Source organism: Rhinatrema bivittatum, chromosome 1 (genome assembly GCF_901001135.1).
Source record: "Rhinatrema bivittatum chromosome 1, aRhiBiv1.1, whole genome shotgun sequence".
Taxonomy (NCBI): Eukaryota; Metazoa; Chordata; class Amphibia; order Gymnophiona; family Rhinatrematidae; genus Rhinatrema; species Rhinatrema bivittatum.
In genome coordinates, this window is record NC_042615.1 from 85,639,337 (window position 1) to 85,663,838 (window position 24,502).

General features: G+C 44.0%; 1 protein-coding gene across 3 annotated transcripts in view; it reads left to right on the forward strand.

Moving 5' to 3' along the window:
* Window positions 1–15,120, forward strand: part of ANXA10 (annexin A10) — a 244,440-nt gene extending 229,320 nt beyond the window's left edge. For all 3 annotated transcript variants that reach the window (XM_029572067.1, XM_029572125.1, XM_029572221.1), the window contains 2 exons: window positions 3,665–3,787; window positions 14,807–15,120. In XM_029572067.1, the coding sequence (XP_029427927.1) occupies window positions 3,665–3,787; window positions 14,807–14,875 (192 nt within the window). In that variant the 3' untranslated portion in view covers window positions 14,876–15,120. The remainder of the gene's footprint in view (window positions 1–3,664; window positions 3,788–14,806) is intronic.
* The last annotated feature ends 9,382 nt before the right edge of the window (window positions 15,121–24,502 follow it).

Below are 24,502 nucleotides of genomic sequence, written 5' to 3' on the forward strand. Positions count from 1 at the left end.
CCAAACACAGCAGGAACAGACAAGGCAAGGCAGGACAGGGCAACAACAGTGAGGCAAGGCAAGATAACAACAAGGAAACAAGGCAAGGAAACAAGGCAAAGCACAGAAGCAGTGAAGCTGAATTCTGGAACTGACCCTGACCTCGCACCCTGACTATGCTTTTTGACTGCCACCTTGCTTAACAAATCTCCTTCATTTTTTTGAAGGGGTTAATAAACATGTGGATAAAGGTGAACCAGTAGATGTAGTGTATTTGGATTTTCAGAAGGCGTTTGACAAAGTCCCTCATGAGAGGCTTCTACAAAAACTAAAAAGTCATGGGATAGGAGGTGAAGTCCTTTCGTGGATTACAAACTGGTTAAAAGACAGGAAACAGAGAGTAGGATTAAATGGTCAATTTTCTCAGTGGAAAAGGGTAAACAGTGGAGTGCCTCAGGGATCTGTACTTGGACTGGTGCTTTTCAATATATATATAAATGATCTGGAAAGGAATACGACAAGTGAGGTTATCAAATTTGCGGATGATACAAAATTATTCAGAGTACCTAAATCACAAGCAGACTGTGATACAATACAGGAGGACCTTGCAAGACTGGAAGATTGGGCATCCAAATGGCAGATGAAATTTAATGTGGACAAGTGCAAGGTGTTGCATATAGGGAAAAATAACCGTTGCTGTAGTTACATGATGTTAGGTTCCATATTAGGAGCTACCACCCAGGAAAAAGATCTAGGCATCATAGTGGATAATACTTTAAAATCATTGGCTCAGTGTGCTGCAGCAGTCAAAAAAGCAAACAGAATGTTAGGAATTATTAGGAAGGGAATGGTTAATAAAACGGAAAATGTCATAATGCCTCTATATCGCTCCATGATGAGACCACACCTTGAATACTGTGTACAATTCTGGTCACCGCATCTCAAAAAAGATATAGTTGCGATGGAGAAGGTACAGAAAAGGGCAACCAAAATGATAAAGGGGATGGAACAGTTCCCCTATGAGTAAAGGCTGAAGAGGTTAGGGCTGTTCAGCTTGGAGAAGAGATGGCTGAGGGGGGATATGATAGAGGTTTTTAAGATCATGAGAAGTCTTGAATGAGTAGATGTGACTCGGTTATTTACACTTTCGAATAATAGAAGGACTGGGGGCATTCCATGAAGTTAGCAAGTAGCACATTTAAGACTAATCGGAGAAAATTCTTTTTCACTCAACGCATAATAAAGCTCTGGAATTTGTTGCCAGAGGATGTGGTTAGTGCAGTTAGTATAGCTGGGTTCAAAAAAGGTTTGGATTAGTTCTTGGAGGAGAAGTCCATTAATGGCTATTAATCAAGTTTACTTAGGGAATAGCCACTGCTATTAATTGCATCAGTAGCATGTGATCTTCTTAGTGTTTGGATAATTGCCAGGTTCTTGTGGCCTGGTTAGGCCTCTGTTGGAAACAGGATGCTGGGCTTGATGGACCCTTGGTCTGACCCAGCATGGCAATTTCTTATGTTCTTATGTTCTTATACACAGTGCAGGAGCAGGAGGACCTGTTGCTGAGGTGTTGGCTGGAAGCACAGCTGGGGTTTGAATCCGATATCATCTGCCAGTGCCGCTGCGATTTCCCACCATGGAATTCTTATCATTCAGTGTAATTTTACTAAATAAGGTGAAATACTCTCACCGTATTTTAAGTAAAAAATTAATCTGACCACAGAATTTTGAGTAAACTGTAAGATTTGCTTAAGGAATGTGGGTTATCCTCCATTTAATGAATTATAATGATCCAGTTGGGCACAACCTATGATTTGAATGACTAATCTAAATTCAGTCAAGGGAAGATATTACTTCAAAGGATGCAAAAATCACAGTTTAAATAATGTGACCCAAATCACCCTTCTTCACTTATGTCATTAAAGTTAACATCAAATCCAACTGCACCCCTAAGATCCTAGCCTCTGCATATAATTGTAATTTACCATTATCATTGGATGATAACCTTAAATCATGAGGGATTGGCAAAGACCCCAATCATAAAACTGTGGTCTTTGCAACATTCAAGATCAAATTATTATTCTTGAATCAGAGACCTACACGTTCCATACAATCTTTAAAAGTAACCTCAGTAAATTCCCCAGTCATATCACTTGACATATAAAATTGCACATCATCAGTATAGACTCTACAAATTACAAACAAAGCAGATAATTCTAAAACTAGTGGCTCCAAAAATATGTTAAAAAGTACTGACGATAAGCAAACCCCTGAGGGACTCCCCAATTTAATACAAACCTGTTGAGATCTCCCATGTAAAAAAAGAATAAAATATTTTCAATACTGATCCTCTAATCCACTATCTAACAATATCCTCAATAATTAGCATGCAAAATAGTTTCGAATCCTGATTTGACATCTAACTGGACTAAAATACCACTCTTCCTATTTTCTAAATTACATTAAATATTATCTAACAAGGATACTAATAGTGTCTCAGTAGCTCTCCCTTTCTGAAATCCAAACTGATCATTATGCAAAATATCATATGTATCTAAAAAAATCATCCATTTGTCCTAACAAACATTTTCTAAAATGTTTGCAATGGTACATAAAATAGAAATTGGATGCTAAGTAGACAAAGTATCTGAAGAGGTAGATAAATCTTTCATCACTGGGCTAATAGCTCTTGTCAAGATGTCTGGAACAGATCCAGATAATATTAGACACCCCTCATTGATAGCCCATATGTTAGAGGCAGCATGGCATTTTATCGCCTTGCAGTGGAACTTTTCCTCCAAGTCCGTTTCCTTATGGTTGCAAACTTTATAGCACATTTACCCTATGGAATAATTGACTCACCAGGTGAGAGATTCTTATCCAGATGTCTCCAAGATCTGGAAACCATTCATAGATTTTGTTGAAAAATTGGTGGGTTGGATTAATGTATGGGATAATTGTTTTCCCAGTTACGTTGGTTTACCTTTCTTTTCTTCTATCTTTTTTTTTTTTGGTATGTTCTTTTTTGCTTTCTTTCTCTTTGGCTGTTTGTGGGTCAAATCCTGTAAAGATGGGTGGTTTTGTGTTTCTAAAGGTGAAGGAAGTGCACCTTTCATCTTCTCTTTTCTTTTCATTTCAGTTTTGTTTTGTTTTTGTTTCTTTGTTCTCGCTCTTGATCTTGCTGGGAAGTTTGTTCACCCTGTTTATTTTTTCTATTGGTCTGTCTGGGCACAGATTGTTTGATTATGTATATCTCTGTTTTGCATTTCATGCTCAGCATCAAGATAATTTTGTTAACTGCTGATTTCTTGTTAATTTGTTTATATAAAATGTTCAATAAAATATATTTTGAAAAAAAAAGTTGAGACTCCCCTCCCAGAATTTATCCAAAGGTAAATTGCTAGTGACAGGAGAAAAATGGGGCTGCAATACACAAAGAATAATATTTTGTAATTGTATAATATTTGCCTTTAAGCAAGCACTACACTATTGACCTATATATTATTGATCATTTATGTATTATAAAATAAGAAAGATATGGGAGTTATAGTATCAACTAATAAAATTTGTAATTTGACTTTCTGTACCTTATTAGAATCAGTGAAAATTTGATTTGTAATGACTTCCTTTGATGTCTAATCAGTAAGCAGCAGTATCGCACTCTCCTGTGTGTTTTCCTTTTAAGGAGTGTGGATTTCACAATAAAACAGTGATAAGGATTCTGATTGCCAGAAGTGAAATAGATCTAATGAACATTAGAAGACGGTACAAGGAAAGATATGGGAAAGCTCTCTTTCATGATATCAAGGTAATTCTTTCTAACCAGCAATTTTACATAGTACTATCTTATTTGTGTTGAAGTCCATAATCACAAGTGTTTGCACATATCCAGCTAAATTCTAGCCAGCTAATATGTTAGGAAGCAAGAATTTAGTCAGATAAATTAGGGGCATTCTGAGATTGTAACTGGGAGGAGTTGACTTAGCCAGTTCTTGACCTAGCTTGATAGCAGCTAGGTAAAGAGTGCATCAAACTAGTTTGAGAGCACAATGTACAAATCTCACCTTTGTGTACCTTTTCTCACCCAAAATCATCTTCACTCATGTGCTATTCATACCTCTGATTGTGCAATTTAAAACTGCCCCCCAAACTCTAGACCACCACCAAAACCTCACTTCAAGTTACTAGTTGACCCTCCTATAGTAGTATAAATAGTTGACTAATATGTTATGTATGGCTCCCTAGAGTCGCTCATCTTAGCAAGAGTGCTAAATTTAATATGCACTAAAATTAGCACATATCCACATGTAAATGAGGCATGATATGCAACATAGGCTTGAGGTAGTGCATAGGAAATAGCGTGGTAAGCTGTCTTTCACCCTCTTTTTCCTTCATTCTAAAGGAGTCAAAGGCAGGTTAGCCCAATCTTATCTTGATCAGGGGAGGTGGTTTGGCCTTAAGGGGCAGTCCTTGGAGGAAGGGGTATTCTGGCCTTGATGGAAGAGTCTAGGCTATGGGGGTGGCATGTCTTCGCCAGGTGGTTCAGATGTATTAAATCTGCCATGCTAAATGGCCCTTTCGCTTTGGGTCAGTTAACATGGGGCAGGGGGGTTTGAGATTCAGCATGAATAGCCTAACATGTTTTATTTAAGGTGTACACTATTTTATATGCCCACTAAAGAAGATTCTTATAGTGAGCATGCAAAAAAAATTCAGTCCATCCCATGTTAAGTGTCATTTTAGTGTGTGCTAACAATTTTAACATGAGTTATGGTACCTCAATCCCATTATATGTGTATTATTATTATGTATATAATTATATATGTCATAAGAGATTATGACAAACGTATAAAAAATGAAAGAGAACATGAAAGGGGTATAGAGAGAAATATTTAAATAAAATCAGTACAGATGTGCATTTATTTTTGTTTGTTTTGTTAGTTTATATGTATAAATCTTTTGTGTCCAAGTAAAACTTGCGCACATTGGGGCGGATTTTAAAAGGCCCGCCCGCGTAAATCCTTCCGGATTTACGTGCGCAGGGCCCTCGTGCGCCAGCGTGCTTATTTTGCATAGGCCGCCGGCGCGCATAAAGCCCCGGGACGCGCATAAGTCCTGGGGCTTTCGAAAAGGGGCGGGAGGGGGCGTGTCCAGGGGTGTTCCCGAAACGACGCGCCGTTTCGGGGGCGTGACGTGGCGTTTCGGGGGTAGGCCCAGGGGCGTGGCGCCGGCCCGGGGGCGTGGTCAAGGCCTCCGGACCAGCCCCCGGGACCAGAGGATGGAGCGGGGCTGCCGGCCCATCCTCAGCAGGCGTAACTTTGCCGACAAAGGTAAGGGGGGGTAGATAGGGCCGGGGGGGGGGGTTAGGTAGGGGAAGGGAGGGGAAGGTGGGGGGAAGGTGGGGAGAGGGCGAAGGAAAGTTTCCTCCGAGGCCGCTCCGAAATCGGAGCGGCCTCGGAGGGAACAGGTAGCGCGCGCTGGGCTCGGCGCGCGCAGGTTGCACAAATGTGCACCCTCTTGCGCGCGCCGACCACGGATTTTATAAGATACGCTCGGCTATGAGCGTATCTTATAAAATCCAGCACACTTTTGTTCGTGCCTGGTGCACAAACAAAAGTACGCAATCGCATATTTTTTAAAAATCTACCCCATTGGGACTAATTTTAAAAAGAATTGAAATGCTTATATTGGGTTTTCCATGTGTAAATGCACTTAGTTGTGTAAGTGGACTTTTGAAAATTGCTGCAATATATGCCACTGAATTGTCCATAAGATATTCATATGTATGAGCACTTTACAGATGTAAATGGCTTTTTAAAATTTCTAATAGTTACGACACATATACACAAGTAACTTTATTTTACAATTACCAACATAAAATTTAATTTTATGCATGAAAACTTCCATGGGAACTTCCATGGGATGGTTTTACTTCTAGCAGTAGTTGTTCTAAATTAAACATCTGGCAAAGACACACTGTTTCAGATTATGCAAGCAAACTTAGGGGAGTTATTTACTATACTGTGATAAAGGTATATAACACGCATCACACGCAAGCAATATATTCATATCACGGCAATATTGGTTATTCTTTACCCTTAAAATCTGCCCCTATTCAAATTAGCTGCTTTGCATGCATTTGCATGCCTAAATTTTACTAATGTATGCAAAGTAGCTAATGCATTAATAATCTCATACTAATAAAATAATATGTCTCTGGCAGGCCATGTTATTGCCTCAAAAATTAGCTACAATTCAGAAGTTGTAGATAATTTTTCAGCAGGAGCATCAGGATGAAAACACTCATCCTAATGCTCCCACACTAAAATTAGAGACCACACAGCCCAAAAAAGGCCCCCTGAACTGTGTAAAATACCCCTGCCAACCCCTCATCAAGGGCTTAAAAAGTTTGAAACTAAAAGAAATCCATGGCACATGGCGACACCCTGCCCCCTTTCCAAACCCATCACCCACTCCAAAATATATCATCCCTGAAGTCTAGTAGGTCTCCCCACTCCCTTCCACCACACTCTTGTATCAAAAAGTAGACCTTAATGGTCTTAGGAGGCCCCAGACTCCATCCATACACACCTTTAGAAGACTGCTGATGGGCAGTGGTGACCCAGAGCACCCTCTATCAGGACAACACCATTTTTCAAAATGGTGCCAGCTGCCCATTGCACCTATCACTTGATGGGGCAATGGCTGGCCTGTGCCATTTTGGAAAATGGCATCATCAAGCTTGGGACTAGGGGTGCTCTGGGCCACCATTGCCTCACTGAGTCTTCTAAAGGTGTATTTGGGATGTCCAGGGAATCTCCTAGACCATCAAGTTATATTTATGATATAAAGCAGTGGTGGAAAGAATTAGGGAGAACCATTAGACCGCCAAGGATGATGTATTTTGGGAAGGGTGGCTGAGGGGGTGTCTGTTGCTGGGAGGGAAGGGGGATTTTGATAGGTGGTATTTGGTTGGGGGGGGGGGGAAATTCCTACAAAGTGGAGGGGTTTGGGAAGGGGGTGGGGCATTGCCATCTACTATGGATTCTTTTATTTTTTTACTTTTTGGGCCTGCAACCACAGTGGTGGGGGGGAAGGGTCTTGGTAGACCCCCAGGGTATATTTTCCAATTTTGGGGAGGGGCATTTTTGTGCTTTGGAGCCCTGTGCAAAGTAGGCCACCATCGTGCATTTGTTGGGCCCCTGCTGCATTCAATTTTATCACAGAGCTTTTTTCTGCAATAAAAACATCAGGCAATACTGCCACCATATTTTCTCAGGGAGGGGCAAAATATCATAGGAATGTCCCCCTCCCCCGCAATAAAGTATTGCATCTTAATAAATTATTCCCTTGAACTTGCAAGCTGTCTGCATTTTCTTGTGTTCTATGTTTCTTACTTAAAGTTGCCAGAAACACAATAGGACATGTAAGGTAAGAAATTTCTTGAACCTAATCCAAAGAAGCCGAAGATTATGTTGATAAATACCATTTAAGGCATTGAGATTACTCTCTGAGCGCTGGATATAATGGCAGAACCCTAGCAACAGAGAATAAAATCTCTCTATATATACCCAAGTGACTGCTAATTCCAAAATTGCTTTTACCATTTTAGAAAACTACACTGTTCCATATTCTTTCCACACATATTGAGAGACTCCAATGCTACCATAAAAATCTACAAAATGAGACCACATTTAACACACAGTAGGTTGTGCAGAGCATCTGAATAAAGTAAAGAAGAATACAATCTGGGTTTCATCAGCCCCCTTTTAGAAGCTGTGAGGGTTTTAAAGAATTAATAGCAGCATGATCAATTCAAATGACTTTAGTATTTTGCTAAAGAGGGGCAAGTTTCAATCTGCACCCATAGGGAATAAATCCCACTCATATTTTATACCTACTGGCTTTACAGCAATTTCTCTAAAGTGAAGGCATTTGTGTACTTTTGCCCGCAAGTGCAAAGTATGCATGGTCACCTGTAGTCGCCTTATCTGTGGGTAGACCATTGCTCAAAAACTCACATGTAGAGTTGAAAATGCAATCTATGCACATAATCTTCTTCCCCAGACCTAAACACGCCCTTGGGAATGCCTCATCTCAGTACAGCTAAAAAGTGTGTGCATTTTGGAGGACCGCGCAGACTTTTCGCCGTACTGAGAGACATCAAGTTTTGGACAGCTGATTCACATTAGTAAAACACATTTTGCCTGTATAAATCACTTTGAAAATTGTCCTCCTGGATTTTAGATGGTTTAGAGGATGAGCCACTATCCAGGTTATGTTTGAAAGCTTAATTGCAGGGGGTGGCCAACTCCAGTCCTCAAGAGCCACAAACAGGCCTGGCTTTCAGGGTGGGGGTGTGAATTCGGTCCCTACTTATTGGCAATCCACAACGGATGTGGCCATATTCGTTGTATTCGTGGGGAAGCGAAACGTATCGCGATTCCCCACGAATACACGAATCTTCGCCGAATTATTCAGCCGCCTAAAGAAGCCAATTTAAACAAACCCCCCACCCTCCTGCCCCCCCCCCCCCCAAGACTTACCAAAACTCCCTGGTAGTCCAGCGTCGGCCCTGTGACATAGTAAGGGCAAAGGCTATCTGCGCCATTTTGATTACTGGCAGCCGACGCCCGAGTGCAGGAGATCGCTCCCTGAGTCCCGCTGGACCACCAGGGACTTTTGGCAAGTCTTGGGGGACCCTGCTGACCGTCGGCCCCTGTGACATAGTGTGGGCAAAGGCTATCGGCGCCATTTTGAATAATGGCAGGTGACGGCCCGAGTGCAGGAGGTCGCTCCCGGACCCCTGCTGGACTTTTGGCAAGTCTTGTGGGGGTCAGCAGGGTCCCCCAAGACTTGTCAAAAGTCCCTGGTGGTCCAGCAGGGGTCCAGGAGCGATCTCCTGCACTCGGGCCATCAGCTACCAGTAATCAAAATGGCGCTGATAGCCTTTGCCCTTACTATGTCATAGGGGCTACCGGTGCCATTGATCAGCCCCTGTCACATGGTAGGAGCACAAGATGGCACTGATGGCCATGTGACAAGGGCTGACCAATGGCACTGGTAGCCCCTGTGACATTGTAGGTCAAAGGCTATCGGCGCCATTTTGAAACCGGCAGCCAAGGGTGTGAGTGCAGGGGATGGCTCCCGGACCCCCCGCTGGACCGCCAGGGAGTTTTGGTAAGTCTTGGGGGGGTCAGGAGGGTGGGGGGTTGTAGTTAATTTAATTTTAGTGGGGAAACACATAGAAATCGACGTATTAAAGTATTGGGGCGCCATACAGCCGAATGCAACGTATCTGCCCCCCAACGAATCCGAATCCCGAATGCAACGTATGGAGTCCCTCTGCACATCCCTATTTCAGGGTATCCATTATCAATATGGATAAGAGAGATTTCCATACAATGGAGGCAGAAAAGCATGCAAATCTATCTCACTCATATTTATTGTAGATATCGTGAAAACCAGGCTTGTTTGTGGCTCTTGAGGACTGGCGTTGGTCACCCCTGCACTAGTGGAATGTTATACTTATGTTAACGATTTCTGGAAACAATTTTCAAACCTTACAGGGAGCTTGAGACCACAAGTGCTCTTCACCTGTGGATATACAAGCTTATTTTTTTTTGAAGGAAAACTCCCCATGGAGTGTCTCTTTAAAAATTTGAGGCCAATTGGGAATGTGGGTAGAAAAGTTCCAAAAAACATATTGCCTTCCCTGCCCTATCATAATAACATAGTAAATGATAGCAGAAAACGTCCCAAATGGTCCATTCAGTCAGCCCAGCAAGCTTTACTTTTTAAATTGTATTTTTATTTTATTTTAGGATTTCACTTCCACTCTGCGCGGATACTCAGGGATTACCCCTTTTCTTCATTTACATCCTTTAGCCACAAGGGATCCTTGGTGTTTATTTCATGCCCTTTTAAATTCCATGACCGTTCTTGTCTTCAACACTCTTCCGAGAGAGCATTCCATGCATCCACCACTCATTCTATTAAGAAATATTTCTTGATGCTGTTCCCGAGTCTGCCCTCTTGGAGTTGCTTACCATGAACCCTAGTTCTACAGCTTTCTTTCTACTGGAAAAGGTTTGATTCCTGTGCATCATTAATGCCCTTCGGGTATTTAAAAATCTGTATCATATCATCCCTGTCCCTCCTCTTCTCCAGGGTATACATATTTAGGTCCTTCAGTCTCATCTCACAAGTCTTTTGGAAGAGATCCCACACCATTTTCTTTGCCTTCCTCTGGACCAATTCCATTCTGTCTCTATCCTTTTTAAGATACAGTCCCCAAATTGAACACAGTATTCCAGGTGAGGCTTTACCAAGGACTTGTACAGTTCATTTTCCTGTAGGTTATGCCTCTCACTCTCCAACCTCACTCTTCACCCCATCTCTTTTCCTTGCAGAAAAAAATACATATGAAATACAATTTATACTTTTAGCTGCTGAAGGGACAGCAATTTTCAGTCCAGGATATTTGCCCATTTTCCTGGGCAAATTCCTTTGAAAACTGCCCTCACTGTCAGGCCAATACAGTAAAACCCACGGGAGAGCCGGCGCTCCGAGGCGAGCACCAGCTCTCCCAACGCGCGCCCAGGCCACTCTTCTGGGCACGCAATCAAGTATTTAAATAAGGGCCAGCGGTAAAAAGAGGCGCTAGGGTCACTAGCGCATCCCTAGCGCCTCCTTTTTGACAGAAGCAGCGGCTGTCAGCAGGTTTGACAGCCAACGCTCCATTTTACCGGCGTCGGTTCTTGAACCCGCTGACAGCCACGGGTTCGGAAACCGGATGCCGGCAAAATGGAGTGTCCGTCTTCCGACCCGCGGACCGTGGACGGATTTTTAATTTTTTTTTTTTTTTAATTTTGGGGCCTCCGACTTAATATCACTATGATTTTAAGTCGGAGGTGTACAGAAAAGCAGTTTTTTCTGCTTTTCTCTACACTTTCCCAGTGCCGGCAGAAATTAAAATGTGTGGCTTGGCTGCACATTTTACTTTCTGTATGGTGCGGGAATAACTAATAGGCCCATCAACATGCATTTGCATGTTGCGGGCACTATTAGTTTTGGGGGGGTTGGCTGTGCGTTTTCGACGTGCTATTACCCCTTACTGTATAAGGGGTAAAAATAGCATGTCGAAAACTCACGGCCAATCGCAGGTTAACAGTGCGCTCCGCCGGAGCACACTGTACTGTATCGGCCTGTGTTGTAGCAAGGATCAGGGCCCCTGTTACCATGGAACTCCACAAAGCCCTGTTCTAACCACCCCTTTAACTTTGGGTCAGTTATATATGAGGGAAAATTCCTTACCCTCCCTCTCAATCAGCATTGTAATCTTGCCACAAGTCCTTCCTCCCCATGCTTTGAACTAAAGCTCCTACTCCTTTCCCATCCTTCCCACCTCCACATTCTAATCTTCCACCCCAGGATGACAGCTGTTTGGATTGTTACAAAATTTGGTGGCAAAATATGGAAGGGAGGACTTGTATGAAGCATAGTGGAGGATGACAAGGCCTGGAGCAGCCTACCAGTGAAGTTGGTGGAGGCCAGTACTGTAATGAAATTTAAACATGCCTCAGCATGCATATTTTAAGAATAGGACTGATAGGTTTGTTAAAAGAGATGGGGAAGAGCTTGTGTAAGATTAAGTATGGGAATTGATATACTCACCTACCTATAGCAGTACAGAATCAGAAAGGAATGCAAAGGGAAGCCTGGGTCAGTGCTTCTCAACCCAGTCTTCAGGGCACACCTAGCTAGTGAAGTTTTCAGGATATTCACAATGAATATGCATGAAATAGATTTTCATTCAATACATGCAGTGCATGTAAATCTATCTCATGCATATTCATTATGGATATCCTGAAAACCTCTTTCCTCCCTAAGCCTTCCCACACAATACCCACACACCTACTAGGGATGTGCAGCCAAAAGGTTTTCGTTGCGTACGAGATACGTATTCGTGGGGGGTCAATTCCGTTTCATGCGGAAGTATGGAGAATTCCATAAGTTGTCGATCTGTAAATACGTTACTACGGTGAGTTAAATTATTGTCCCAGCTAAAATTAAAATTAACTACAACCCCCCACCCTCCTGACCCCCCCAAGACTTACCAAAACTCCCTGGTGGTCCAGTGGAGAGTCAGGAAGCCATCGCTGCACTTGTTTGCCGGTTTCATCACGGTGCCGATAGCCTGTGTCACAGGGGCTACCGGTGCCATTGGTCAGTCCCTATCACATGGTCACCGGCACCATCTTGTGCTCCTACCATGTGACAGGGGCTGACCAATGGCACCAGTAGCCCCTGTGACATAATATGGGCAAAGGCTATCGGCGCCATTTTGAGTCCTGGCATCAGACGGCAGGTCGCACCGGGACCCCCGTTGGACCCACAGGGACTTTTGGCCAGCTTGGGGGGGCCTCCTGACCCCCACAAGACTTGCTAAAAGTCCAGCGGGGGTCCGGGAGCGACCTCCTTGCACGCCGGCCGTCCCATGCCAATACTCAAAATGGCGCCGATCGCCTTTGCCCTCACTATGACACACATAGTGAGGGCAAAGGCGATCGGCGCCATTTTGAGACTCAAAATCGCCGTCCGATGCCAATACTCAAAATGGCGCCAATCGCCTTTGCCCTCACTATGACGGCGATCGGCGCCATTTTGAGTATTGGCATCGGATGGCCGGTGTGCAAGGAGGTCGCTCCCGGACCCCCGCTGGACTTTTGGCAAGTCTTGTGGGGGTCAGCAGACCCCCCCCCCAAGCTGGCCAAAGTCCCTGTGGGTCCAACGGGGGTCCCGGAGCGACCTGCCGTCCGATGCCAGGACTCAAAATGGCGTCGATAGCCTTTGCCCATACTATGTCACAGGGGCTACCGGTGCCATTGGTCAACCCCTGTCACATGGTAGGAGCACAAGATGGCACCGGTGACCATGTGACAGGGGCTGACCAATGGCACCGGTAGCCCCTGTGACACAGGCTATCGGCGCCATGATGAAACCAGCACCGAGGGTGTGAGAGTGCAAGGAATGGCTCCCGGACTCCCCGCTGGACCACCAGAGAGTTTTGGTAAGTCTTGGGGGGGTCAGGAGGGTGGGGGGTTTAAATTTTTATTTAGGAGGCCGAATAAAACAGAAATCTGTTTAATACGTGGGGAGTCGCGATGCGTTTCGCCTCCCCACATATTTAACAGATAGCAAAAAATAAGTTGCGGATTACAAATCCGTGGAAAACGGATGCACATCCCTAACACCTAATTCCATGGCCATTCAAACATCCTTCCCTTCTGGCAGTATAGTCATTCACTTCCTGATAGTTTGTCCTTCATTCCTGGAATGGCAGTGCTAAGTGCACCTTCACAATAATCCACTTGCAGGTGGGAGATAAGGAAAGATGACTTTGGGTAAGATCAGGGTTCCAGAAGGAAGAGGCTGGATACAAATATGTTGGTTCATTTCGCTAATCCCTCCCTCCCACCATAGACTCTTCCTTACCTTCCTCCTCTCTCCACACCCTCCTCCCCCCTCCCCCATTTTCAAGAAGCCAGAGCCCATCTCCATGACTCCTTATACCCTTCTTGACTTTGTCAGTATAAGATACTCCAATTCCCCAGTTTGCACTATTGAAACTCACATGCTATCAGTTCCCACAGAGCAGTGTAGAAACTGAGATGTTGTGGAGAAAGAGAGGCAGCAAGGTTGCATACATGAGAAAGTTAGGCAGGAGAGAGGCTGAAAGGATTGAAAGTTGGAAAGGGAAAGAAAAGAGGTTTCTTAAGAAGAAAGTTGCAGAGATAGGAATGGAGGTTGAAGAAGGTAGCAGAGAGAACAAAAGAACATAAGAAAGAGGAAAGATGGAGGAAGAGATTGTTATGGAAAGAGGAAATAAGGGCATGAGTAAGTAGACAAAGGAAGAGTGGAAGAGAAGAAAGTTATGGAGAAATATTGCCACTTTTCAGTAAATTTACAGGTAATAAGTTAAAAAAAATAAAAATAAAAGTGATATGCCATAAAACTAATTTCATATCAGTAAAAATATCATGAGCTATGATGCCTGACTCTAGGCTCATGGGCTCAGGGTCTGTGAAGCTGCAGAACTTGCGAGTTAGGGACTACATCTGGGTGCATAAAGGGGAGAGTCTTAGCCTGGGCACTAAATGTCAACAGTAAAATATGTGCTCATAAAAAAGTTAGCTTGTTAGCAAAAATTTGGCAGATGGTCAGTAAATAACATTTTTAGGAATTGGAAGCCCTTTTGTGCAGGAGGGAGAGATTGAGATAGGGATGGCTGTGGAGAGACAGGAGGGGATAAAGAGAAGGTAGTAGAGAGAGTGGTGGCTAGGGAAAGGTTGCCAAGCAGGAGAAGAGGGAGAAAATCTTGAGAAGGGAGGGGTAGAGGGACAGAAAGTTCCATAGAGAGGGGATGAGGAAGAAAAAGTTGCAGAGGGAAGGGAGTGAATGTTTCGGGGAGAGCAATGAAGGAAGAGAAGGACAGAAGGTTGTGAATGGTAGGGAGGGAAAAGTGTGAGAGAGAAAGGGGCTATAGAGAGGGAGTAGAAAAATGAAAACGTTGATTTAGAGGAGACAGAAAAGGGAAAGAAAGCAATGGAGGGAGATTTTACCAATATAAGAGGAACATTCAGTCCTTCTGAAGGAGGGCCCTATATGATTTTGAATGCTCATGTATAATGATATTTTCACATAATTCATATATTGGTCAAGTAAAAAAAAAATCCCAAGCTGCAAAGAATACAATGCACCTGAAAAAAAAAACATAACAGTTATCCCATATATCATCAAACTAATTATTTTCCTTGCCTTGCAGCACTTTGCTTCAGGACATTACGAGGCAGCCTTGCTTGCTATCTGCGCTGGTGACACGGAAGACTATTAGTTGACGGCAATAAAGAACTGGAAAGTGGTTCCATATTTGGTTTCCAGCATTTTGAAAAATTATTCCCATCATATACACTAAAAATGCATGCACCCAAAAAATGCAGTAGCTTCCACACTAAATAGTAAATTTTGAAGTAAACTGCTGTGTTTTCCTTTGGAAAGTACCTGCTTGATTTGTTGTATTCAGAATTTTGCTGTCTTCGATATATCTTCTAAGATTAATAAAATAAGTTTATCAAGTCATTATGTAAATTTGAATTACTTACAATATGTTGTATCCTACAGATCATACTATGCATTGCTGGCCCTTATAATATTCCCATCCTATGTTATTCAAACATACAACACAGTCTCCATACTCAAACAGTTCATGTTTACATTTTTTTAAATATCTTACATCCAAAATCTGCCAGTCTATTGTCAGTGCTAATTTTGAGCAAAGATAATGGCATGGTAGCTCTAGTTCAAACATGGAGCAGCCAATCACTTGTGGCACCCTGCCCGTGGAGAAGCAAAAATCTTATGATTACCAGCTATGTGTATGGGGACTTGAAGGCCTCCTCAAAAGCAAGCATTCATATTGCAACAGGTGACCAATCTCAACCAATAACTATTGGGATAGCACTAAGGCTACCCTACCCCATTGTCCTGTGTAGATACTGATCCAACCTTAAACAGTTAGGGGCGGATTTTCAGAGCCCTGCTCGCCTAAATCCGCCCAAAACCGGGCGGATTTAGGCGAGCAGGGCCCTGCGCGCCGGTGAGCCTATTTTACATAGGCCTACCGGCACGCGCAGAGCCCCGGGACTCGTGTAAGTCCCGGGGTTTTCGGAGGGGGGGCGTGTCGGGGGCAGGACCGAGCGCAGCGGTGTTTTCGGGGCGTGTCGGGAGCATTCCGGGGGCGGGCTCGGGGGCGTGGCTACGGCCCGGGGCGGTCTGGGGGCGTGGCCGCGCCCTCCGGACCCACCCCCAGGTCGCGTCCCGGCACGCAACAGGCCCGCTGGCGCGTGGGGATTTACTTCTCCCTCCGGGAGGCGTAAATCCCCGGAGAAAGGTAAGGGGGGGGTGTAGACAGGGCCGGGCGGGTGGGTTAGGTAGAGGAAGGGAGGGGAAGGTGAGGGGAGGGCGTTAGAGGATTCCCTCCAAGGCCGCTCCGATTTCGGAGCGGCCTCGGAGGGAACGGGGGTAGGCTGCGCGGCTCGGCGCGCGCCGGCTATACAAAATCGATAGCCTTGCGCGCGCCGATCCCGGATTTTAGCGGATACGCGCGGCTCCGCGCGTATCTACTAAAATCCAGCGTACTTTTGTTTGCGCCTGGAGCGCCAACAAAAGTACGCCTATTCGCGGTATTTGAAAATCTACCCCTTAATGGGAATGAAACCACTGCTCACATTATAAATTCTTCTGCCTTTTATATAATCATCAGTCTGTGACCCTATACATTATTTTTTTTATTGCAGATAAAATACCATAATGCCACAATAAAAGTAATGTTCAAAATAGAACTTATCTTGTGCATAGCAAACCAGAATGCGATAATAGCACCCTGATGAAAAATTACAGTGGACCCTTGAGTTACAACCAGCTTGACATACAAACAACTTGGGTTACAACCAAAATTTTAGTTTTGAGTTACAACCAAAGTCTTGAGTTGCAACCTGAATGCCGGCCAAGGCCATGTGTATTCGCTTGAGCGTGCGGTTGCTTTTAATTGGGAGTTTTTTCCTGTCAATCGCGTCTTTTTGGGCTTGGTGGGTGGGACTTCTGCTCTGCTGTTGCAATGATTGGCTGCTGCTGCTGCTGCCGATGAAGCCTGCCTATCTCAGCGCACCCAGAGCTGCAAATGTTCACAGTAGCACATAGGCAGACCCGGCACGGCATTGCAGCAAGCAACAGCATCACTGGTGACCAAGGAAGCTTCTGTGCAGCAGCAGAAAGGGAGTGTAGCACTCAGCTGGCTACAGCAAGGGATCAGGAGGGGAGGAATGAGTATGCTGGGTGGGGGAAATGAGTGTTTGGGGGCCAGAGATGTGCTCTGAGGGGGTGGGGGGGGGGAATCCTTCCCCTCCTCCCTTCCTGCAAGCCAAAGATGTCAACTTGAATGGTGAGTACAGTATGAAATTGTTGTTTCTGGTAGTCTAGGCACATTTTATAACTTTTTGGTGAGTACACTAGAAAAATTATAGGTGTTTCTGGTAATTACGCACATTATACAACCCTTTTTAAGTATGAAAATGTTAAGTAAGCGGTGTTTTGGGAGGTTCAGAACACATTGGGGTAGATTTTCAAATAGCGCGAATTGGCCTACTTTTGCTGGCGCATCAGGCGCAAGCAAAAGTAAGCTGGATTTTAGTAGATACGCGCGGAGCCGCGCGTATCTGCTAAAAACCTGGATCGGCGCACGCAAGGCTATTGATTTTGTATAGCCGGCGCGCGCCGAGCCGCGCAGCCTACCCCCGTTCCCTCCGAGGCCGCTCCGAAATCGGAGCGGCCTTGGAGGGAACTTCCTTTTGCCCTCCCCTCACCTTCCCCTCCCTTCCCCTACCTAACCCACCCACCCGGCCCCTGTCTAAGCCCCCCCCTTACCTTTGTTGGGGATTTACGCCTCCCTCCGGGAGGCGTAAATCCCCGCGCGCCAGCGGGCCTCTTGCGCGCCGGGACGCGACCTGGGGGCGGGTCCAGAGGGCACGGCCACGCCCCCGGACCGCCCCGGGCCGTAGCCACGCCCCCGTACCCGCCCCCAAAATGGTGCCGACACGCCCCCTAAACACCGCGACGACCGGGCCCGCCCCCCGAGACGCCCCCAACACGCCCCCCTCGGAGAACCCCGGGACTTACGCGAGTCCCGGGGCTCTGCGCGCGCCGGTAGGCCTATGTAAAATAGGCTAACCGGCGCGCAGGGCCCTGCTCACCTAAATCCGCCCGGATTTGGGCGGATTTAGGCAAGCAGGGCTCTGAAAATCCGCCCCATTATGAGTATTTCCATTATTTCTTATGGTGTAGTTGTCACTCAACCAACTTGAGAGACAACCACACCAGCCCTCTGGAACAAATTGAGTTCATAAGTCAAGGGTCCACTGTATTAAGTTCAAAGCACTATCCCGTGTCGGGCTGGTCTGAAAAAAGATGGGCAATCTCTGAACTATATATTCACAGTGACTACTTGGCGGTTTTCAACTTTACTTCTGCTAAATCTTTGAACTCAGAAGATAAGTTCTATTTTGGTCATTATGTTTATTGTAGCATTGTGGTATTTTATCTGCAAACAAAGTAAAAACAAAATATAAGGTATAGGTTCACAGGCCGATGATTATATACAAGGCGGAAGAACTTATGAGCCTATTATGATGATCTATCATACACAATTAATCCTTATAACGTGAGGAGGAATATTATGCTGCTGTGTATTTAAATATTCACTTACAAGACAATCAAACATCGGGAAGAGTATTGTTTACTGGTATAAATTGAGCAACATTATGAAAAGAAGTGGCCTGCCCTGACCAACAAATGCATGACCTCTTTTCATTTTGGGGCCTGAACTTAACATAGCAACATAGTAGCATAGTAATGACAGTTCCTAAAGACCAAATGGTCCATTCAGTCTGCCTAGCAAGCTGCCTATGGTTGTAAGTGCTGCTCTGAGCAGGTTATCCCCAAGCCTTCTGTTAAGGGTAATAACTACCACTCCATGCCAGTTACCCCCCACGCTTTCTTCAACTACAGAAAAAGAGATCTTGTCAAGTGCGCTGGCTAGACAAATGGAAGGACCATGGAGATGTTTTTCATCATTGGCCCCAAGCAATGACTAAAAAGAAGGTGGAGCTACATAACTGAAGAGCATAGACCACAGAAAATGTTTCCTTAGTTTCTAAAATGAACAATAAAATGACCCTGTCAACGCCCAGATTTTGGGTCACCTTTCTGAAGGGGAAGGAGGCTAAAACTAAAACCTTCCATTATCCCTACCTTGAAGTAGGGGACAGTATGCTATATAAGATGACCAAGCAGGTACATGAGTGAGGCTATTTCTCAGCTTTTAGTCCATAAGCACTACCAAAAGGATTGTTAGCATAACAGTGGTCTCTGCTTGGCTCCACTGCTTGGGCTTATCCAGTCAAGTTCCCTCAGCAGGATCTCCGGGACGGTATACAATACCAGATTGACAGCGACCTCAACCTAAAAAAGAACATCGCCATGAAAACGAAAGAAGGCTTTCTGAAACTCCACCTCCTGAAACACTTGAAACCACTTATCCACCAGCAAGATTTCCGCACAGTTCTGCAATCTCTAATCTTCAACAGCCTTGACTATTGCAACTCCCTGATGATCGGCCTCCCAAAATCCACCATAAAGCCATTCCAAATGCTGCAAAACGCCGCTGCAAGAATTCTAACTGGCAAGAAAAAATCAGATCATATCACTCCCGCCCTGAAAAGCCTACACTGGCTTCCCATAGCACAAAGGATTGAATTTAAAACGCTAACAACTGTCCACAACTCAATCTTCAATGCAGCCAACCCCGCCCTAATTGACATGATTCACCTTCACAAAGCACAACGGGCCACCAGAACAGAAGGCAAAATGACGCTAGACATACCTTCCCCCAGCATAGCCAAACTAACAGCCACGAGGAACAGAGCATTCTCCGTCGCAGGACCCAAATTATGGAACACCCTTCCCCATTACTTAAGATCACTCAATGACAGTAAATCTTTCAAAAAAGAACTCAAAACCTGGTATTTCAACCTAACCTTCCGCGACGGAGTCGGCTAAGCCATCCACATCCCTCTTCCCACCTCTTCCCCCTCTTCCCCCCTCCCTTCCTTCTACCACCCCCCTCCCTAACTAATACCCAAACACCTCCACCTACTTCCCCCGTCCTACCCTCCCCCAACCCCTCCCTGACCTCCCACCCCTCCCCTCTCCCTACCACCCCTATGGCATCCCATCCTCCTTCACCCCCCCCCCCCCCCGCCCTCTCCTCCTTGTCTCTTGTTCTTCAATTTTTGCTACACAGCCCTCTATCCAGCCCGCCTCAGCTGATTCCCCCTGGCCCCCCCCACCCTATCTCAGCTCCCTGCTAGAGTGCCCCAGTGACTGTTTTAGTCACCAATCTGTTTACCAAGTTATTTAAGTTATATAAGATGTTATATTCGTATTTGTATAAGTTACCAATTGGTCACCACTATGTATAAGTTGTTTATCCTGTAAACCGGAGTGAAGGCATCCCGCTATACTTCGGTATAAAAAAGCCTCGAAATAAATAAATAAATAAATAAATAAATAAATAAATAAACAATACTGCTAGTACTCCAATCAAATAATATAGTTCAAAGCAGCCTGAGCTTGTTTATTTATCTATTTATTTATTTTTTTAATTTATTTGGGTTGCTTTTTTATTTCTTCTAACCCGCATCTTCACAATATATGTCCAGTTGGGATTACAAAAATTACACCCATAAAGATTCAACAGGCACAATATATCCTTAACATAAACAATAAAAATTAAACAATACAATCCACAGTCTATAAATTAGAAGCTTCTTCAAAAAACATTTTTTAATAAGTTTTCTAAGTATTTTTAAATCCATCTGCTAATGAAGCTAATGAAGCCATGCTGGCAATTTATTACTTTCAATTACCACTATAGAGGATAAAACTTGTGACCTAGTTTGCACCCAGTTATACTGGTTGGCTAAGGGGGTGGTCAACTGCAGTGTCCCTTCCGATCTGAGTGAACATTTAGGAGTATACAACTCTATTGACAATGGTCAACAGCCTAAACTTTGCCTTCCATGTAACCGGTATCCAATGGAGATCTCTCAATACTGGAGAAATATGTTCTCTTTTTGAGACCCTGGTCAAAGTGCGGGCAGTAACATTTTGCACAAGCTGTTATACATGAGTCAGCTTCTCTGGCAGACCTACGTACAATATATTGCAATAGTCTAACTGGCTCAAAACCAGAGCCTGTACCTCTGTACGAAAAAATTATTGTAATAAAAAACTATTCAGAGGCCTAATCATGATCAGTTTATAAAAAGCTACTTTAGCTACATGATGTATTTGGTGCTTCATTGTTAGCTGGGAGTCCAGAAAGACTCCCAAACTTTTTATCTCTGTTTGAATCGGCACATATAAAACCATCATTTACCTTCACCTCCACCTTAGGTAAACCCTCAAAACCCTTTCCCACCTATAAAATCTTTGGGTTTTTTTATGTTCAAAATAATGGTGATCAGCAACCACTGCTCTCTAATCTACTTTCTGGCAATTCTCCTCTAGACTTGCAAGGTTAAAAAAAACTGAACATCATCTGCATATATAAAATATTTTACCTCCAATGAATGTAATAGGCACCCAGAGTTGAGAAGTAAATTTAAATAAAGCAGCTGAAAGTGCAGATCCTTGAGACATCCACCACCATGTCGAAGACTTAGGCCCTATCTGAACCCTCTGTGACCTGTCTTTAAGGAATGATTTAAACCAGCTTAACACTGTGCCCCCCAATTCATACAGTATTAGACAGTTGATTAAGGTCTATTGATGAACTTTGTCAAACGCAGCACTCAAATCTAACGGAAACAGAATCCCCGTACAACCCCGGTCAAGGCTGCACAGTAAGGAGTTGAGCAAACTCGGAAGTAAGAATTCTGTGGTATGATTTTAATGAAAACCAAACTGGTTTACATCCAACATTTGAGTCTCATTTAAATAATCCTCCAGCTGTTCCAGCACTGTCTTTTCCAAACATTTTGCCACTGTTGGCAAACTTGACACAGGAATTTGCCAGCTCAGTATGGAGACTAGAAACTTTATCAATGGGTCTTACAGATGCCTGTTTACAAATTCCTGGAATTTTGCTATCACTCAGTGACTTGTTTATCATCCTTTTATGATATCATATGAAATAACTTTCACATTTTTAAAATCAAGAAGGGGCACAGATCTAAAATGGAAAATATTGATTTCAAAGTTGACACTTCAACACCCATTTCCTTATAGGTGATCGTCTCAAACTCAGTCCATGAGCTTTGTATGGCAGAGAGTTTTACCAGTTCCAAATTATCAGATACATCTCTCAACTGATGCTAAATGTTCTGCACTTTTTCCTCAAAAAAATCAGCTATCGCCTTACAATCAGGCACCTGTCTATTACTATTGGACCAGCAGTTAATTTTTTCACAGTGGCAAATAATTCTAATGGCTTATTTAGCACCTTCTTTAAAAGTGCCCCATTAAATTGTCTTTCAGCTTCCTTGCAACATCTGTGGTAGTCACTCAAAGCTGTTTAATTTAATAGTAAAGAGTGATCATCCTTTCCCTTTCTCCAACATCTCTCAACTCTCCTTTACTTTCTCCTTACTTCTGCTATTGCAACTGTAAACCAAGGTGCGCAAAGTATGCCATTTCTCTGCTATGGCTTCCACGGATAAAGCATCCCAACAATTAACCAGATCTAACTTTCCCTGCCCAGCCTCCTGAAATAGGTCATTATTCACTGGGGGACATCTCATTTTTACTTCCCTAGAGGCAATATTATTTCTGTCTCTCAACATACTTTTTAATTTAAAATTGATCAGATAATGATCCTATGAAACTTCTTTTGACTAATGTTCTTTACAGAATTTATTGTGAGGAATCAAAACAAAAAATAGCCGAAAGTCCTTTAAAAAACTGTTTATTGATTGGGCGTCCTGCCGCATCGGGTGAAGAAAGACAGAGTTGCGGTAAGTCTGCTCGCGGGAGGGGGCCCGCAGGCAGCGGGTCACAACAGTGCCTGTCAAAGGACAGCAACTTGTAATAGAAAGGCTCTAAAACTCAATTCAATAAAGTCTCACTTTTCCCCGCATTTAAAATTTAGGCACCAAACTAAGCCATGGATGCTCATAGATTATTCATGGTGGAGCATTGATAATAGAAGGAAACATCTAATCAACTCCGATGCAGATCCTACATCGAAACACAGACCTGTGTTGGGAACCACATTATTTGTTTGAATCTTCATTAAATGGGACCACTGCTTTTTAACATATTTTGTAAATGATCTAGCAATTGGGAGCAACAGATTGTAAGAAATTGCAAAAGGACCTTGCAAGACTGGGAGACTGGGCATCCAAATGGCAGAGACATTTATAGAAACATAAACATAGAAGCATAGAAATGACGGCAGAAGAAGACCAATCTGCCCATCCAGTCTGCCCAGCAAGCCTCACACTTCTTTTTTTCTCATACTTATCTGTTTCTCTTGGCTCCTAGTAACCTTTGGTTCTATTTCCCATTAATGCAGAGAGCAGTGATGGAGCTGCATCCAAGTGAAATATCAAGCTTGGTTAGTTAGGGGTAGTAACCGCCGCAGTAAGCAAGCTACACCCATGCTTATTTGTTTTACCCAGACTATGTTATTCAGCCCTTATTGGTTGTTTTTCTTCTCCCCTGCCATTGTAGCAGAAAGCTATGCTGGATAAGCGTGAACTATTAGTTTTACTTCTCCCCTGCCGTTGAAGCAGGGAGCTATGCTGGATATGCGTGAAGTATTAGTTTTACTTCTCCCCTGCCGTTGAAGCAGAGAGCTATGCTGGATATGTGTGAAGTATTAGTTTTTCTTCTCCCCTGCTGTTGAAGCAGAGAGCTATGTTGGATATGTATTGAAAGTGAAGTAGGGACATTATCTATCAACAAATATTGAATAAGCCTAATAATTGGTAATACCTATAGCTTATGAACTCTTCGTTAATTTTACATACTCTTGCCCACCCCTGTTTTTTTTTTTGTTTTTTTTTAAATATGGAGATGGCAGGCCTCCATCCTTCCACTCCGTGAAGGTGGAACACCAACCACTGGCCACTGGCATCCCGCTCCGTGAATGCCTCTGTGGCTATTGCCGCTCCGTGCAGTGTTTTGCTGCCTCCTCTTTATACACTTCCTCTAGACCTGATGGATCCACAGTGTTTATCCCACGCCCCTTTGAAGTCCTTCACAGTTTTGGACTTCACCACTTCCTCCGGAAGGGTATTCCAGGCATCCACCACTCTCTCCGTGAAGAAATATTTCCTGACATTGGTTCTTAGTCTTCCTCCCTGGAGCCTCAGCTCGTGACCTCTGATTCTGCTGATTTTTTTCTGACGGAAAAGGTTTGTCGTTGTCTTTGGATCGTTAAAGTTTTTCAAGTATCTGAAGGTCTGAATCATATCACCCCTGTTCCTCCTTTCCTCCAGGGTGTACATATTTAGATTCTTCAATCTCTCTTCGTATGACATCCGATGAAGACCCTCCACCTTTTTGGTCGCTCTTCTCTGTACCGCTTCCATCTTGTCTCTGTCTCTTTGTAGATACGGTCTCCAGAACTGAACACAGTACTCCAGGTGAGGCCTCACCAAGGACCTGTATAAGGGATAATCACTTCCCTTTTCTTACTCAATATTCCTCTCTCTATGCAGCCCAGCATTCTTCTGGCTTTTGCTATCGCCTTGTCGCATTGTTTCGCAGACTTCATGTCATTAGACACTATAACCCCTAGGTCCCTCTCCTGCTCCGTGCACATCAGCCTTCCCCCCCCCCCCCCCCCCATTGAATACAGTTTATTCGGATTTCCGCTCCCCCATATGCATGACTTTGCACT